The 15,781-nt window shown below is 45.3% G+C and overlaps 1 protein-coding gene across 2 annotated transcripts in view; it reads right to left on the minus strand.

Moving 5' to 3' along the window:
- LOC134205831 (uncharacterized) overlaps positions 1-15,781 on the minus strand; it is a 180,416-nt gene that overhangs the window by 61,851 nt on the left and 102,784 nt on the right. For both annotated transcript variants that reach the window (XM_062681449.1, XM_062681448.1), the window contains exon 2: positions 5,359-5,454. In XM_062681449.1, coding sequence (XP_062537433.1) covers positions 5,359-5,433 — 75 coding nt within the window. In that variant the 5' untranslated portion in view covers positions 5,434-5,454. The remainder of the gene's footprint in view (positions 1-5,358; positions 5,455-15,781) is intronic.

The following is a 15,781-nucleotide window of genomic DNA, read 5'->3' on the forward strand; positions in this document are numbered from 1 at the left end:
GCCTTGCGGACACCCCCTTGTTGCTTTAACAGTGATGTATGAACCGCTAAGCTCAGAGGAGATTTTCCGATTAGCTAGCATAGCATGTACCCAGGTAACAATGCATGGGTCGAATTTTCTCCTCAACATTGCTGACCCTATAGACGAATAAGAAGCGTTATCGAATGCGCCCTCAATATCAAGAAATGCTACAAGAGCAATTTCTTTTGCATTAAGTGTTTTTTTGATTTTTTGAACTACCGTATGTAGTGCCGAGATCGTAGATTTTCCACTTTGATAAGCGAATTGGCATTGCTTTCATAAATTTGTGATTTATGTACTCGCATAGTACCTTTTCCATAATTTTGAGCATTACAGAGGATAAACTTATCGGCCTGAATGCTTTGGGGTTGGTTTTATCTCTCTTGCCTGCCTTCGGAATGAAGACAGCCCGGATTTGACGCCAATCGTTAGGTATGTGCCCCAAAATCAGACTCGCCTTAAAAATCTCAACCAAGGGTGGAACCAGTGTTTTCTCCTCTTTTTGGATCAACGCTGGAAATATTCCATCCATGCCAGGAGACTTAAATGGCTCGAAAGATCTCACAGCCCTCTCAACCCTGGCCCGAGTGAAAGCTTCCTTTGCAACCTTTATTGCGTCTTTTTTAGACCCAGAAACCCATGATTGGATCTCTTGTGGATCTGAGACAGCAATTCCAGTGCCTTGGTCGCCGATGCTCGACTCAGGGATTGAATCAGGGAAGTGGATCTTTAACAATTCGCTCAGTGTATCGCTAGGCTCTACAGTGAGCGAACCATCCGTCTTTCGGAGGCTACCCACACCTTCTCACTGTAAGAAGTTAGAAGAGAGACATCTCAATTCTCACTCTTAATTTTTCTCTTATCTTATTTTTGAAATGAGTAGTGAGCCGTCTCACTACCCACTTTGCACTACTCACTTTTCACAGCGAAGTCTCTCTTCTCAAGACGTCTCACTTCTCTTCTCGAGACGTCTCACTACTCACTTCGCGCTTCTCACTGTTTACAGTATGAAAAGAAAAATGAAAAGTGAGAAGTGAGACGTCTCACTACTCACTCCTCATTTCTCACTTCTCACTGTGAGTGAGTGGTTAGTGAGAAGTCTCACTACTCATTTCGAAAATAAGATAAGAGAAAAATTAAGAGTGAGAATTGAGATGTCTCTCTTCTCATTCCAAATTTAAAACCATTTAACTATTACCATTGAACTATTCGGCCAAATGACCCTTCCGGCTGAATGACCCTTTCGGCCAAATGACCCGTTCGGCCAAATGACTTTTGGCTTAATGGTCTGTTCGGCCAAATGGTATATTCGGCCAAACAACTTTCGGCCTAGTGGCATTCGGCCAAATTACCCTTCCCCCTGTCTGATGTTGATGGTGCAGTCGAATTCCTTGTGGACAGACGCAATCAGCATTTCCAAAAGTACGTTCCTGTCCAACGACAACCATTGACTCCACCGTGGTCTAACCAGCTCCTACGCGATCTGAAACGTCGTTGAGCTAGAGCGCTTCGAATATATAAAAGCAACAAGAATCCCTCTACTTAACGAGAGTTTAGTCAAGCTAGTAACACTTACAAGAACTACAATCGGCAGTTTTATTAATTGCGGAAACAGATCTTGAACGCAATACTAAAAGATTCTGAGCATATGTTAACAGTAAACGGAAGGAATCTGGGTTTCCCTGCCGTATGTTTCTACAAAACGATAGCGCCAGCTCACCAGAAGAACTGAGCAATTTGTTTGGAAACAAATTTCTTGAAAGTATTCTGCAACGGAACGGCACGGCAAATGCTGGGTAAAGCGTACCATTGGTACTTCGCGTACCTGAAGGAATAAAATAGACCCCATCTCACGGTCCTTAGCCTCTTACCCAGAAACTCCTATCCCTACCTCCCCGTGGTGCTGGCCGGGATACGAGCAACCCTAGGGAAGATCGGGTAACCAACCCCGGTGGGAGCTATGGTCGTATGCTGACAGGGAAGGGGGGGTTTGCTCCTCTCCGGAGGTGCAAATCTTACTGAGCGTCTGTTCTCCATGTCAGGATCGGGTCACAACAGCGTCTGTTCTCCATATTAGGGGCGGCTGATCCAAGTGCCCGCGAGGGACTCTAAGTGAAACTGTGCACCATGGTCTACCGGGAATAAGAAAGAATGGTACTCCGGAAATTTAGGGGGTTTGGTGTCAGGCCCTGCAAGCCAGCCTTTAAAAAACATAAGCAGCGAACAATCAACAAGAGAGTACGGACCGGAACCATCGGCGAAGACCACTGCGACGAAAAGAGGCTAGCGATTGGAAACTTGGTTCGAGGAATTGCAAATCTCTCAGCTTCATCGGGAGCACACGCATACTCGCCGATGTGCTCAAGGACCGTGGATTCGGCATCGTAGCGCTGCAGGAGGTTTGTTGGAAGGAATCAATGGTGCGAACGTTTAGAGGTAATCATACCATCTACCAGAGCTGCGGCAACACACACGAGCTGGGAACAGCTTTCATAGTGATGGGCGATATGCAAAGGCGCGTGATCGGATGGTGGCCGATCAATGAAAGAATGTGCAGGTTGAGGATCAAAGGCCGGTTCTTCAACTTCAGCATAATCAACGTCCATAGCCCACACTCCGGAAGCACTGATGATGATAAGGACGCATTATACGCGCAGCTGGAACGTGAGTACGACAGCTTCCCAAGCCACGACGTCAAAATCATCATAGGAGATTTGAACGCTCAGGTTGGCCAAGACGAGGAGTTTAGACCGACTATTGGAAAGTTCAGCGCTCACCGGCTGACGAACGAAAACGGCCTACGACTAATTGATTTCGCCGCCTCCAAGAATATGGCCATTCGCAGCACCTACTTCCAACACAGCCTCCCGTATCGGTACACCTGGAGATCACCACTGCAAACAGAATCACAAATCGACCACGTTCTGGTTGATGGACGGCACTTCTCCGACATTATCGACGTCAGGACATATCGTGGCGCTAACATCGACTCTGACCACTATCTGGTGATGGTGAAACTGCGCCCAAAACTATCCGTCATCAGCAATATTCGGTACCGACGACCGCCGCGGTACGACCGGGAGCGACTGAAGCAACCTGATGTCGCCACTGCATACGCGCAGCATCTCGAGGCAGCGTTACCGGAAGAGGGTGAGTTCCATGGAGCCCCTCTTGAGGACTGCTGGAATACAGTCAAAGCAGCCATTAACGACACAGCGGAGAACAACGTCGGATATATGGGTCGAAGTCGACGGAACGATTGGTTCGACGAAGAGTGCAGACAGATTCTGGTGGAGGAGGACGCAGCGCGGGCCGTCGCGCTGCACCAAGGTACCCGGCAGAACGTGGAACATTATTGACGGAAGCGGAGACAGCAGACCCGCATTTTTCAGGAGAAGAAACGCCGCCTGGAAGAAGCGGAGTGCGAGGAAATGGAACAGCTGTGCCATTCTCAAGAAACACGCAAGTTCTACCAGAAGCTCAACGCATCCCTTCGTGCCGCGAGCCGAAATGTGCCGGGATAAGGATGGGAGCATCTTGACGGACGAACGTGTGGTGATCGAAAGGTGGAAGCAGCACTACGCGGAACATTTGAATGGCGCTGAGAGTACAGGCAGTGAAAGTTAGCCAACCAGCCCCCACCTTGAGGGAAGTTAAGGATGCAATCCAACAGCTAAAGGCCAATAAAGCAGCTGGTAAGGATGGTATCGGAGCTGAGCTCATCAAGATGGGCCCGGAAAAGCTGGCCACTTGCCTGCACAAATTGATAGTCAGAATCTGGGAAACTGAACAGCTACCGGAGGAGTGGAAGGAAGAGATTAATATGCCCCATCTACAAGAAAGGCGACAAGCTGGAATGTGAGAACTTTCGAGCGATCACCATCCTTAATGCCGCCTACAAAGTGATATCCCAGATCTTCTTCCGTCGTCTGTCACCATTAGTGAATGAGTTCGTGGAAAGTTATCAAGCCGGCTTCGTTGACGGCCGCTCGACAACGTACCAGATCTATACTGTACGGCAAATCCTTCAAAAAATGCCGTGAATACCAGGTCCCAACGCACCATCTGTTCGTTGATTTCAAGGCATACGACAGTATAGACCGCGTAGAGCTATGGAAAATTTTGGACGAGAACAGCTTCCCTGAGAAGCTTACCAGACTGATCAAAGCAACAGTGGATGGTGTGCAAAACTGTGTGAAGATTTCGGGCGAACACTCCAGTTCGTTCGAATCATGCCGGGGACTAAGACAAGGTGATGGACTTTCGTGCCTGTTGTTCAACATTGCGCTAGAAGGTGTTATGCGGAGAGCCGGGTGTAACAGACGGGGGAAGCAGTGTTACGATAGACGGGGATACCTTCGAGGTGGTCGAGGAATTCGTCTACCTCAGATCCTTGCTAATGGCTGATAACAATGTTAGTCGTGAAATACGAAGGCGCATCATCTGTGGAAGTCGGGCCTACTACGGGCTCCAGTGGAAACTGCGGTCGAAAAAGATTCGCCACCGCATCAAATGTGTCATGTACAAGACGCTTATAAGACCGGTTGTCCTCTACGGACATGAAACATGGACAATGCTCGAGGAGGACTTGCAAGCACTCGGAGTATTCGAGAGACGGGTGCTTAGGACCATCTTTGGCGGTGTGCAAGAAGAAGAATGAACCATGAGCTCGCCCAACTCTACGGCGAACCCAGTTTCCAAAAGGTAGCTAAATCCGGAAGGGTACGGTTGGCATGACATGTTTCAAGAATGCCGGACAGCAACCTTGCAAAGATGGTGTTCGCTTCCGATCCGGTAGATATGAGACGGCGTGGAGCGCAGCGAGCGAGATGGGCAGACCAGGTGCAAAACGACTTGGCGAGCGTGGGGCGTATTCGTAATATGTAATATGTCGTCAAAAAACCAAGGAGGAGATATTTTTACGCAAGATGTATCCCATGGTTTCTATTGCCAGTTTTCCACAGATGTTTGGTAATTATTGTAACAAGGTTAAAATACTTCAAACATCCATTTACTTCCGCTGTATTCACTTATGTATCTACAGATACGTATTTCGTTTTCTACTTGAAAACTTCTTCAGTGTTTTGTTATCGACTCGATAACAAAACACTGAAGAAGTTTTCAAGTAGAAAACGAAATACGTATCTGTAGATACATAAGTGAATATAGCGAAAGTAAATGGAAGTTTGAAGTATTTTAACCTTGTAACAATTTACTCTAAGACGCTCAATATTAATTATTTAATTATTGTAAGCCTACCGATTCATTTGTGTAATATGCCAACATTACTCTTGTAGCTCAATGTCTTACAAAGGCTTTTCCATTTCTCAGACTTACCAAACATGCTGTAAGAAGGACAGATATCCGAAGAAAATCTCGCAGCTCACCAGGAGCCCACCTCAAGCTCCTCATCGTGGGAACCAATCGTCGTTTCTGAAATTATAAAATAACAAAAAAAAAATAGTGAGCAAAACATTGAATTGATTCCTCTTTCTTTGCCATGAATGGCTCTACATTTCAAGTGCACTTTCGGCTGATGGCTTACTGACTTGTGTGCGTGCACGAGCGCGTCAAAAACAATACAATTCCTATTGTGCTTTTCGAGTGCTTAGTAACAACTCCCACACTCAAGCAAAAAATCTACCGGTTTTCATAAGCAACTATTTATGGACGAATGTTTTCTGAGTATCATTACAGACTTATGCCTTTTAGAAGATGGCTTGTGAATTTCAGACTCGAAACTTATGATAAGTTGTTATAAGTGGAATTATTGATGAATAGGTAAATTTATTTTAACTAAGTATCTTAAAACCGTCTAAGACGAATTAAGTACTCTCCATTTAATTCCACCAGTTAATTTTCGATATCTTTGCAGATACGTATTTCGACCACAACTGTGTGGTCGTCTTCAGTGTCTCGTACTTGACTCGACTTATTATCGACTCGAAAGTCGAGTCAAGTACGAGACACTGAAGACGACCACACAGTTGTGGTCGAAATACGTATCTACAAAGATATCGGAAATTAACTGGTGGAATTAAATGGAGAGTACTTAATTCGTCTTAGTCGGTTGAATACATTCCACTAAAAGAGCTTTATATATTTTTCTAAGTATCTTACTTTATTTGGTTTTATTTTGAACAACATTACATAACTTTCAGGAGAATACTTTTTATTATGCTTTTATTATGCATTTCCATTAAACACTTGATTTCGCCATTGAATGTCTTATAAAACCTCTGCATATCATTCTGCTCCATTCTCTCCTGCTCCTCACTAATCACTTGTTCTTCATACTGTTTTATCTTTCTGCGGTGTTTTGTCTTTCTGCGTTTTGTCTTTCTGGAGGAACTTCCGGAGGAATTCCTGGAGGAACTTCCGGAGGAATTCCCGGAGGAACTTCCGGAGGAATTCCTGGAGGAACTTCCAGAGGAATTCCTGGAGGAACTTCCAGAGGAATTCCTGGAGGAACTTCCGGAGGAATTCCTGGAGGAACTTCCGGAGGAATTCCTGGAGGAACTTCCGGAGGAATTCCTGGAGGAACTTCCGGAGGAATTCCTGGAGGAACTTCCGGAGGAATTCCTGGAGGAACTTCCGGAGGAATTCCTGGAGGAACTTCGGAGGAATTCCTGGAGGAAATTACGGAGGAATTCCTGGAGGAACTTCCGGAGGAATTCTGGGGGGACCTTCCGGAGGATTTCCTGGGGGACCTTCGGGGGAATTCCTGGAGGAACTTCCGGAGGAATTCCTGGAGGAACTTCCGGAGGAATTCCTGGAGGAACTTCCGGAGGAATTCCTGGAGGAACTTCCGGAGGAATTCCTGGAGGAACTTCCGGAGGAATTCCTGGAGGAACTTCCCGAGGAATTCCTGGAGGAACTTCCGGAGGAATTCCTGGAGGAACTTCCGGAGGAATTCCTGGAGGATTTTCCGGAGGAATTCCTGGAGGAACTTCCGGATGAATTCCTGGAGGAACTTCCGGTGGAATTCCTGGAGGAACTTCCGGAGGAATTCCTGGAGGAACTTCCGGAGGAATTCCTGGAGGAACTTCCGGAGGAATTCCTGGAGGAACTTCCGGAGGAATTCCTTGAGGAACTTCCGGAGGAATTCCTGGAGGAACTTCCTTAGGAATTCCTGGAGGAACTTCCGGAGGAATTCCTGGAGGAACTTCCGGAGGAATTCCTGGAGCAACTTCCAGAGGAATTCCTGGAGAAACTTCCGGAAGAATTCCAGGAGGAGCTTCCGGAGGAATTCCTGGAGGAACTTCCGGAGCCTGGATTTCCTGGAGATACGGTGCCGGTAGACATATGTCCTGTTCGCGTTCTCCCAGGTTCGTCACCACATCGCCATTCAGGTGTTCTTCGTAGTGCTGCCGCCACCTTTAGATCACCTCACGCTCGTTCGTAAAAAGGTTCCCGTTTATGTCCTTACACATATCAGGCTGTGGCACGTGGCCCTTACGTGAACGGTTCAACTTCTCATAGAACTTTCGTGTTTTATTAGCGCGGTACAGTTGCTCCGTTTCTTCACGGCCTCGATCTTCCTGCGGGCGCTTGTTCCTCCGGAAAATCCGCGCCCGTTTATATACACACATATATACAAAAGATCAATTTAAATTTTCAATAGCATTTTTTGAGCCTCTGATGTGTTTTCATGAAGTTTGAGCAGTCGCATGCCCAGTTTTATTGTAATTGGTTTAATGTCCCCAGCTCTAGTACGACCAGTAACGAAGAACAAAAAGATTTATCCATCGTTTCATCAACAGATTCAATAATTTTCATGACAAGTAGTTCTTTGAGTCGCCTTTCTGTTTCTTCTTTGAATGCCGAAGGAATGTTTGTAAATATATTTCTTGATGGAGGCCTGTTTTTATCATACGATAATTGCACAGAAGGTAAATTGAACTTTGGAAATTCCCCTGAACATTTTATCGCTCGTATTTCTCCTGGAAGTATCCTTAGATATTGAATGTCTGGTGAGGAAACAATGGGAACATTTAGGCCAATTTGTAGAACACTGTAACGAATTGAAGTGTTTCTTCCTAATAAGGGTCTTCCGTTTGCAATGGCGTAAAATTTTTCCATCATGCGCGGTCGTTCATCGGATATAGACAGTTCTGCTACAAATGATGCAATTGCTGGAATTTCTCCCTTTGATGCATAAGCTTTTAGATGTTTATCAGAGCTCATTTGCAAACAATAAATAGAACTCAAATAATGTTTCTTCAAAGTCAAGAATGTTGCTTGATCTACCGTGTTAACTTCTCCCCCCGAATCGATTAAAAATGTAACTTGCAATCCTGCTACGAATCCGATCACCTCTCCATTACTAGACCCCAGTTCAGCATTTTCCAAATGACATATTGGTTGCTGCAAGCAACGAAAAATAATGGTAATACATCTCTACAAATAATGAACGCATATTTATTTTATAAAAGAAACAAAAACAAGTTTTTTAGATTAAAAAAAAAATCGAAAATCAAATCACTTACTACTTCCATTTCTTGATCATCACTGTCAAAATTTTGCTGAGAAACTGCAGCAATCCTTCGAACTTTTGGCTCAGGACCTTCTTTCATCTCGGGCAAATTTCGTTTAGTGGTCTTCGCAGATCGACAGGCACGTTCAATATGCCCTTTGACCTGGCAATTGCGACAAATTTTCTCTATAACATGCTTTTCGATTAGTTGAGCTCCTTGTTACTTCGTTTCGTGAAACAATTCGTGCTCGGTTGTAATGTCTTCCTGTAGTAGAAACATCTCTTAGAAAACCCTGATTGCGAAACAGAACCCTTGATGTATGAGAATGACTGTCCCTTGCTTTCTGATTAAAAGAAACAGCAGCGATTTGCTTGAAATTCTGGTAGTTTTTGACATATAATTCCTCATTGACTTTTTCCATCTCAACGGCTTTTACTTTATCCAATAAATATGCCACGGATTTCCTCAAAACCTTTCTACTAATAGCCCTGATGTTTGAAGTAATGGCATGGGATTGAATGGTTAACGCGACATTTTCCGCTAGTTTTTTTTTAACTTATTTTTATTTCAAGGCTCAAGCGCCAGCAGGCATTACGGAGCCGTTATTTTATTGATTTTACAATCATGATTGTCGTCTTAATGTATAATATTAGTCTTGGGGAGCCAAAAGACTCGCGGCTTGGTCGAGGTTAAGGAGTACAAGAAAAAAAAATATGGATGGGATGGGGCCTAGGTGGCGATGTTGTGGCACGTTCATTGCTGATTGACGAGGTGTAGACAGGGATAAACTGTAATGATACAAACACACGATTTTTTGAGCGAAGCTGGTGGGAACAAGGTGAACATGGCCTTACAAGAGACAGGGGGTTTAGACAAAGACATTGATTCGTTTTAAGAAGTTATACACAAGGACCATGTATTCTAGGTCAAGCTTACCCAACACATCTCTGAGGTCTTCCTTTTCTGGTTTCCCTCTGGCCCGGAGGGATGCACATAAATCGGACCTGGCAACATCGTATTTAGGATGTCTTGGCAACCTGCACCGCAGTCGCATCGATTGCTGTCGGCGAGCCCTATTCGATAGGAGTGTGCGTTTAAAGAGTAGTAATTGGACATTAGGCGACACATTACCTTGATAAAGTCTCGACTAATTGCCAATCCCTTGAACCAAGGTTTTTTCGATACATGTGGAAGAATATAATGTAACCATCTACCCAAATCTCCTTCATCCCATTCTCGTTGCCAACTGACCAAAGCGTGATGACGAGCAATTGTGAAAAATTCGTTGAAGGCGATTTTGCGCTCATAAATATCGCCTTCCATAGCGCCCACCGGAATCGAGCAATGTGAAGGGACCCATACTAAGGTGATAGTGTAAAAGCGATTCGAGAGAGCACTCAATATGGTTCGTATTTCACTCAGGAAATACGGTGAGTGCTGCACCGGCCTCATTGAACGAATAGCCTCTAATTCTGCGATATATACGGAGCAAGGGTTTTGAAATTTATGAGCGGCGCTATGAAGATTGTTAAAGACACCGAAACCAGTGGATTCATTTGATTTTGACCCGTCGGTGAAAAACCTTTTATCACAACTAACATGACCGTAGTTGCTTGCAAAAATTGGTGGTATGCACTCCGATCGGTGTTGATCTGATATTCCATCGATCTCTTGTTTCATGGTCAGATCAAAAACTACAGTAGAACTGGAGAAGTCCAGGAAGCAACCACGATTGGGAACATTCAAAGAAGGACCAATCTCCAGGCTCAGTAGTAGTACACTGTCATAAATTTTGATTGGAAGTTTCGTTCGATTAGCTTCTCAAAATTCTCAATAACCAATGGGTTTAAAACCTTACACCGGATGAGGAACCTGAACGACAATTCCACGAAACGATCTGATAAAGGAAGTACTCCCGCAAGTACCTCTAGACTCGAGTCGAGTTCATACAACCCAACGCGATACGGAGACAACGATACTGGATACGTTGGAGTTTTAACAGGTGCGTTTGCGCGACGGATTGGAAACAAAAACTACCATATTCGATAACCGACTGAATCGTTGTACGATAAAGCTTTATCAGATCTTCCGGGTGGGCTCCCCATCATGTTCCGGTTACAGTCCGCATGAAGTTGATTCGTTGTTGGTATTTCTGATACAGATGTCTAATGTGCTTTCCCCAGGTGCCTTTCGAGTTGAACCAGACCCTAAATATTTATGTGAAAGGCCTTGAGCGATTTTCTTACCCTCAAGGTGAAGCTCTAATTTTGCCGGCTTATGCTTCCTAGAAAAGACAATCAGCTCAGTTTTCTCCGGAGAGAATTCGATACCTAGCCGAATAGCCCAAGTAGATAAATTGTCTAAAGTATCTTGCAATGGTCCTTGCAGATCGTCCGCCGCTGTTCCTGTAAAGGAGACTACAGCGTCATCCGCAAGCTGTCTAAGCGTGCAATTTTCCATGAGACATCCATCGATATCTCTGACTTAAAAGTTGTAAAGAAGGGGGCTTAGGCATAAGCCCTGGGTGAGACCCATGTAACTAATTCTTGAAGTTGTCGAGTTTCCATGAGAAAGCTCATATGTTTCTCAGACAACAAGTTATACAAATAGTTGTTCAATATTGGTGAAAGTCCACACTCGTGGAGTTTGTCTGAAAGGACGTCAACGCAAACTGAGTCAAAAGCCCCCTTAATGTCCAAGAAAACTGAACCCATTTGCGCTTTTTGAGAATAGGACAGTCGTTCGTTCCCTTGCCTCTGCGGAATCCAAATTGAGTATCTGATAGAAAGCCGTTCGATTCAACCCATTTGTCGAGCCGATTAAGAATCATCTTCTCAAACAGCTTCTGTATACACGACAACATCGCGATTGGCCGGTACGAATTGTGATCCGACACAGGTTTCTCCGGTTTCTTTATGGCGATCGCTCTTACCTGTCGCCATTAATCTGGAACGATGTTGCTTTCCAGGAATAGATTGTATAAGTTCAACAATCGCCTCTTCGCGACGTCTGGGAGGTTTTTAAGCAGGTTGAACTTAATACCATCCATTCCAGGTGCAGAATTGTTACAAGAAAGGAGAGCAAGCGAGAACTCGACCATCAAAAACGGACTATCCATTTCGCTTCGACCGCGTGTAACGTCACGCACGAATCCTTGTATAGGAACGGAATCCGGGCACACCTTTTTTGGCGAATGCAATTATCCACCTGGAGGAGCTTTCTCTATCTTCGTTAACCGCCGACGCGTTTCGCATTCTTCTACCGACGGTCCAGAGAGTTGTCATCGACGTTTCTCGTACCCTCGTTTCTTGGCATTTACGAGGCTCTTGAATTTTCGTTCAAGAGAGATATACCGATCATAATTATCCCGCGAACTCCGCTTCCGATAATCCTTGAACGCGTCGGATTTTTCACGATATACTCTAGTACACTCGGCATCCCACCAGAGAAGTGATGGAGGACGTCGACGCGCTTGCGATCCCGGTTTAGGTCTACGCTGCGCATGTAGCGCGCTGTTATGAATCAATCGGTATTCTTCCAACGGAGGAAGTACCTCGACTAATTGTTCACCATCGATGATCGCTTCAGCATATTTCCCCCAGTCAATGTGCTTTGTAAGGTCGTATGCATTGCAAATCTGATGAGTCTGACGCGATCCATTGACGATCCACTGACTTTTTTGCTGTTGTAAACTTTCTGGGCGAAAAACTGGAACAGCTAGGGTTTTAGATGTTCCTGGAAGTGATAGAAATTCGCCAGCCACAAACTTGAACCCCAATGATGAAATTTTCGGGGGTTTTCCACCACTTACTGATTTTCCAGGGGAAGATAGGACTCCTTGTTGATTGACTGGGACTTTTAGAGTAGTTTTATGTGTTTGAGGTTTAGTTCTCATTCTCTTCCTCTTTGTACCTATTTCAATCACAGTGTAATCCTCACCGTCCCCAGAGTCAGAACCTTGATCATCGAGGGGCAGGGAAGAGTAGAGATTGTCGTTAACAATAGGTTGGGTTGATGGTACAGCTGGCGCGGCGATTTTTTTCAGCATTTCTGCATAAGATCGCCGTGATCGCTGTTGAATGGATCGCAGCTGATGTTTTCCCTGCTCTATGAACCGAGGGCAGGTGGACAGATCATGTGGAACTTCACCGCAGCAGGTACATTTCTGCTCCGTGCTGCAGGGACCCTCTTGATGTTGTTCACCGCACTTACTGCAGCGCGGTTTGTTGCAGCAGTAAGTTTCGGTGTGTCCAATCTGCTGGCATTTGGTGCAGTGCATTACACTCGGTACATAGAGTCGCGCAAGTAATCGAAGTTTCCCGATCACGAGATAGTCCGGCAAGGCCGATCCGGAGAAGGTTACCCGATACGAATCTGGAGCTTTTTTAGTGCCATCAGATGACTCGCGGTTCATTTGTCTTACATTAATCACTTGAACAGCTGGGACGGCCCTATTCTGGAACCCACCAGCGCCAAGAGACTTGATATCAGCACAGGACAGATACGGCTCGGTAACCACTCCGGTTACTTTGTTACCGAATAAGCCAACAATAAGCCCACTGACGCGTCTTAGTTTTTTTTAATACTAAAATCACCGGATGTGAGACTATGCATGAAGTACTCAAAGGCGGAACACACAGGTAAATTGCCGACTATCTATGTATTCCGTCTTCAGAGTGTAAACGACTAACGCTACCGCAGCCCTGATCCAGCGGGCGAACTTGAGACGTCAGAGAGATATCCGGGGCGAGGAAAAAGAGGAGAAGGACAGGAAATCGAAAAAGCGGAAGAGAACGGAGCTTTTTGGGTTCGACCGTTCAAGAAGAAGGACGTTTTTTTGAAGAAGGAGTGAGGAAAGTTTCCCCAGGAATCGCGGCTCCTAGTGCAACCCAAAAAAGAAGCCTGACGGCAAGTGTCCTCAGCGAAGAAACGTTGGTGTTCCCGGTAATTGCGAGTTAGCTTTGTGCTGCGAAGACGCCGTGCTCATTCACGTGGTTTTCAGCCTGTGCCTACGGTACAGAGTGCCCTAGGGAACCGACGACAAGTGCGATCACTCCAACGGGAGGAGAACCAGCCCACAAACCGTGGCCTCTTGCTTCCGCGGCTCTATGCCATCGTCCTTTCGGTTGGCGCTGCGAAAACCACAATCTGTTCCTTGCGGGGTAAACGCCAATCCCCTTTGCCGGCGGTGACACGTGCTCACCCACACGAAAACCTCCAAGCAACCCGTTTCGACCCCAGGAACCTAGTACTCTCCAAGGTCCCATTTTTCTCGGTTGGGGCGGTGAGAACCGGCGCAGTGACAATCCTTGGTCATTCTCTCGGCTAGAGAGAGCAAAACCCAAGGTGAGCTAGTGTGGGACGTTTGGACGTCCGCTCCACGGGCGTAAGGACGCTACAGGACTTTCTTACAACTTCGACTTCTCGACTCGGAATACGTGGTATTCCCTCAAAAAGAGCTTGCAGGTAGCAATCTTATTTGCCTGTTCCCGATCACTAACTGTGATCCGCAACTTATTACGGCTCGGTGCATTCACCTCTTCTATGCCCCGAAACGACTTTGCCAGGTCTTTTGCGATTTGCAGTTTGTTCAGCGGTTTGCCTTTGGGCCGGAAGAAAACCAGAAAGGGACCTTTCGATCCGCATGGGTATGCTTTCAGTCGGGGGGTAGCAGAAGTAGAGAGAGAAGGGGTGCTTTCATTTCGTGTCATAGTGGAACTGGTATCCATGAGTTCAGGGAAAACAGTTGTAGGGGTGCCAGTTGAGAGTTTTGAGACAATAGTAGGTTGGATACCGTTTCGCTGCACCACTGAGGATAGCGGAGATGCTGTTTGTTGATTTAGATTGGTCTCCGATGATGTGAAAAGATGTTCGATCAAATTCTCATAGGATGGAGAATCTATGGACTCATTGTCGGAGATCACAAATTGGGTATCTCCCCCGCCTGTGTCATTTTCTTCCATCCGGTCGTGTTATGGGTGAAAACAATATTTCACGGAGGGAAGAAAAGTAGTTAAGAAGCAGTGAAAGAAGAAAGAAGAAAATGATATGAAATTAATAATAACGAAAAAGAAAAAATAAAAAACAAAAAGGATATAAAAGCAAAAGAGTAACAGCGAAAAAGGTAATATGTCGAAAAAAATAACAAGAAAAAAAATATTAATAAAAAAAAATTGCGAAAAAAAAGATTTATTGATAGTTTGAATTTACGATATTAAATTCTAATACTAATAATAATACGAGAAAAAAAAGAAGATTTTTTTCCAAACGAAAAGTGGAAATAATGCAGAAGCGAAAACAACAAAATAAAGTGGCTGTACAACTATTGTCGGATTGCCCCTATGACAGACAGCAGCAGAATAGTTAACCAAAAAATGTGATCGTTTTACCTATTCCTTTGCTACGGCAGGCGGCTATCAGAGTGTATATTGTAGATCCAGTTGAAAACCGAACTGAGCTCTATCGCGACAATCTCATTTTCTCGCATTTCCGAATGTCGCGACTGCATCGCGAGTGGTGCACATGATGGCGCACGGCTATGGCATAGATGCGCACTACTAGCGATGCAGTTGCGACATCCGGAAATGGGAGAAAATGCGATTGTCGCGAGAGCTCAGTTCGGTTTTCAACTGGATCTACAATATAATTAAGAGTGGCGACATGTGCCGCATTTGACAGACCTCCTGCTCGTTTGGAACACGATTTTGTATGGCAATGACAGAATTGACAGAATTTTGTTCCAATTCTGACAGTGTCGCTACTCTTAATTACATACACTCTGGCGGCTATCAACTGCACTGTAGGTACGGCTTCTACTCGGCTTCACCGTTGTAGCGTCAATGCGGTTCGCCTTTGCTCTCTGCTGACTCAATGGGACCGTCGAGCAAAGCGTGGCCAACAGCAAAGGTTGTTGTAGTTGGTTTGTATTAATGTCGAAATCCAACCACGATGTTAAATCTTGTCCTGGATTTGGAGCAGGTTCTATACAGCCGTGTCGAGGACTCGGCCAGGACACGGTACTTCCCGGTCGGGAGGAATACGCGCGTGAAAAAACCCGGTGCAAAACCGTATAACAGCGGAAAAAAGCATTTGGAAAAATCACAGGCAAAACGATCCGGCAGGCTCGAGCGTATGACTGGGAATCGGTTTGCGCTAGTTGTTCTTCATCAAAATCACATAATTTAGCAGCTGTTATTACACGCTTAACGTAAGTTGTATCTGCCTCCTCCAAATGCTGTGTTAATGAGCGAAGCTTTTGACGTTGCATCAGAATATAGCTACGT

The sequence above is a fragment of the Armigeres subalbatus genome, chromosome 1, assembly GCF_024139115.2.
Source record: "Armigeres subalbatus isolate Guangzhou_Male chromosome 1, GZ_Asu_2, whole genome shotgun sequence".
NCBI classification, from domain to species: Eukaryota; Metazoa; Arthropoda; class Insecta; order Diptera; family Culicidae; genus Armigeres; species Armigeres subalbatus.